The following is a 2,825-nucleotide window of genomic DNA, read 5'->3' on the forward strand; positions in this document are numbered from 1 at the left end:
CAGTATATGCATATTCATGTAATATTATTATTATTATTATTATTATTATTATTATTATTATTATTATTACTATTGTTGTTGTTGTTGTTATTATTATTACTTGCTAAGCTACAATCCTTGTTGGAAAAGCAGGATGCTATAAGCCCAGAGGCTCCAATGGAGAAAATAGCACAGTGAGGAAAGGAAACGAGGAAAACTAGAATATTTTCAGAACAGTATCAAGATGCAAATAAAAATCTCTTTTATAAAATATATGAACTTTAACAAAACAAGAGGAAGAGAAATAAGGTAGAGCAGTAAGCAAGAGTGTACCCTCAAGCAAGAGAACTCTAACCCAGAGAGTGGAAGACTATGGTACATAGGCTATGGCACTACCCAAGACTAGAGAATAATGTCTTGATTGTTAGTGTTCTTCTCCTAGAACAGCTGCTTATCATAGCAAAAGAGTCTCTTCTACACCTACATAGAGGAAAGTGGCCACTGAACAATGGCAGTGCAGTAACCCATTGGGGGAAGAAGAATTTTTTAGTAATCTAAGTGTTGCCAAGCGTATGATTACAGAGAAGAATATGTAAAGAATTAGTCGGACTATTCGGTGTATGTGTAGGCAGAGGGAAAATGAACACTAACCAGAGAGAAGGATCCAATGTAGTACTGTTTGCCCAGTCAAGGAAACCCATAACACTCTAGCCGTAGTATCTCACGTATATATATATACATAATTTATATATGTATGTATATATATATATATATATATATATATATATATATATATATATTTATATATATACACACATATATATATGTATATATATATATATATATATATATATATATATATATATATATATATATATATATATATGTATATATATATATATATATATATATATATATATATATATATATATATATATATATATATATATATATATGTTTCGGTCATTTTGAGGAATTGGTCAGTTTGCAAACTGCCCGGTCATTTTGGAAAATTACCAAAATATCTGGCAGTATGCAAAATGCCCAAATAATTGTGGTCATTTTGGAAAATGACCAGAAGTTAGGTCATTTTGCAAAATGACTATTACTATCGTTGGTCATTTTGTAAAGTTACCCCAATAGCTGCTGGTCATTATGCAAAAATAAACAAATAGTAACTTAAAATTGATTAGGAAAAGTCTAAGTGTCAGTTAGTTCCTACGGAGGTTCGGCCGAGGACGGAAATATTCGTGCTCCTCTCATCACTTATTTGTTGCAAGTATATTGTACACTGAAAAGCTTCACATTGGAAAGTAAGAAAAGTATTTTCACGTGATCAGATAACGCTGTTCTTGCAGTATTGTGAGGAATGTCAGTTAAAGAAAAGAAGTGTGTGGTTGTTAAGCCAATCGTCTCGAACAGCATGAATACTCGAGCTCAGGTTAGTAACGAAACAAATAAACATTATTATTCACTAAGTTATTGTAGGCATTTCCTAGCCTTCCAATCTCACCTTAATGTAATAAATTATATGCATGACACTACTACTACTACTACTACTAATAATAATAATAATAATAATTCTGCTGACAATAATAATTATGATGATGTATTTGCATTACATATAATTTTGTCTTGTACTGTGTCTTTGCAAGTTGACTTGATTGATATGCAGAGTCAACCAGATGGGAAGTACCATTTCATTTTCAATTACCAGGAGCACTTGACCAAGATGACATGCCTTCAAGCCCTACAGACTAAGACTGCCGAGGAGGTAGCTTTTCACCTGGTTGATATTTTCTGTGATAAAGTAGCCCCTCATATTCTTCAATCTGACAATGGGAGAGAATCTTCAAATAAGGTAATCAAGGAAGTTCTGGCTATGTGGCCAGAATGTAAGCTAGTTCATGGGAAACCAAGATATTCTCAATCACAGGGTTCCGTGGAACGAGCAAACAGAGATGTTGAAGCAATACTCGCTTGCTAGATGAAAAATAACAACACTACACAATGGTCAAATGGACTGCGCTTTGTTCAGTGGCAGAAAAACACGCGCTTCCATTCTGGAATTGGCAGGACACCTTATGAAGCCATGTACGGAGAAAAGGCTCATCTTGGTATTTCTGCTGTCAACATACCAGAAGAAATAATGGAAGGCATGGAGACAGAGGAGCAGCTTGCAGAAGCACTTTGTTTAGTTAATGAAGAAGATCAAACTGTAGAACAGGGGAGAAGTGTTGAAAGTTGTGCCATAAATTATAACTCGTGTGGTCAAAGCATTCCATGTCATCCTTCTGGTCAGTATTGTCCAACAGTAAATGACAATGTTGATGACCCTGTGCTCTGTTGCCTATGCAATAGAAATCGTAGCATTCAGGCTGAATGAAGGGAATTGAAAATACAACAAGAGAAGCAAGCTTAAAAAAATGAAGGATAAATCAGTACAGCGTTTCAAGCCAGCCCTTGCAGGGGACACTGTCATGGTTCCTATTCCACTTGTTGACCGTGGACGAGCGGAGTTTGCGAATGCAAAGGCAATTATAACTGAGGCAATGGATGTCGGAACTTACAAACTAGGGACAAAACATGGTTTACTTAAACAGGTGTACAGTCGGAATCAGTTCACTTTATGTGCTGAAAAATTTATGTCATTCGAAGAGGTAATAAAGGATCGCGAAGTCAGTCTGCGAGAGGTAGCTATTGCAGACTCGATGGGACATGGCCAGGGGATCAGTAAGTGTAGCTGCACCCAGTCATGTCGGAGCAGACGCTATCAATGCTTCAAAAACGATGTATTGTGCAACAGCAGATGTAAATGCAGAAACTGTTGTTCAAACAAGTCAGAT

At 35.7% G+C, this 2,825-nt stretch overlaps 1 protein-coding gene across 1 annotated transcript; it reads left to right on the forward strand.

The window, feature by feature from the left end:
- Window positions 1-1,402: 1,402 nt before the first annotated feature.
- LOC137646572 (KRAB-A domain-containing protein 2-like) lies at window positions 1,403-1,966 on the forward strand. Its single transcript, XM_068379682.1, has 2 exons — window positions 1,403-1,420; window positions 1,655-1,966. Exons 1-2 carry the CDS (start codon window positions 1,403-1,405, stop codon window positions 1,964-1,966), a joined length of 330 nt encoding a protein of 109 aa, XP_068235783.1.
- Window positions 1,967-2,825: the final 859 nt, after the last annotated feature.

The sequence above is a fragment of the Palaemon carinicauda genome, chromosome 9 (assembly GCF_036898095.1).
Source record: "Palaemon carinicauda isolate YSFRI2023 chromosome 9, ASM3689809v2, whole genome shotgun sequence".
Taxonomy (NCBI): Eukaryota; Metazoa; Arthropoda; class Malacostraca; order Decapoda; family Palaemonidae; genus Palaemon; species Palaemon carinicauda.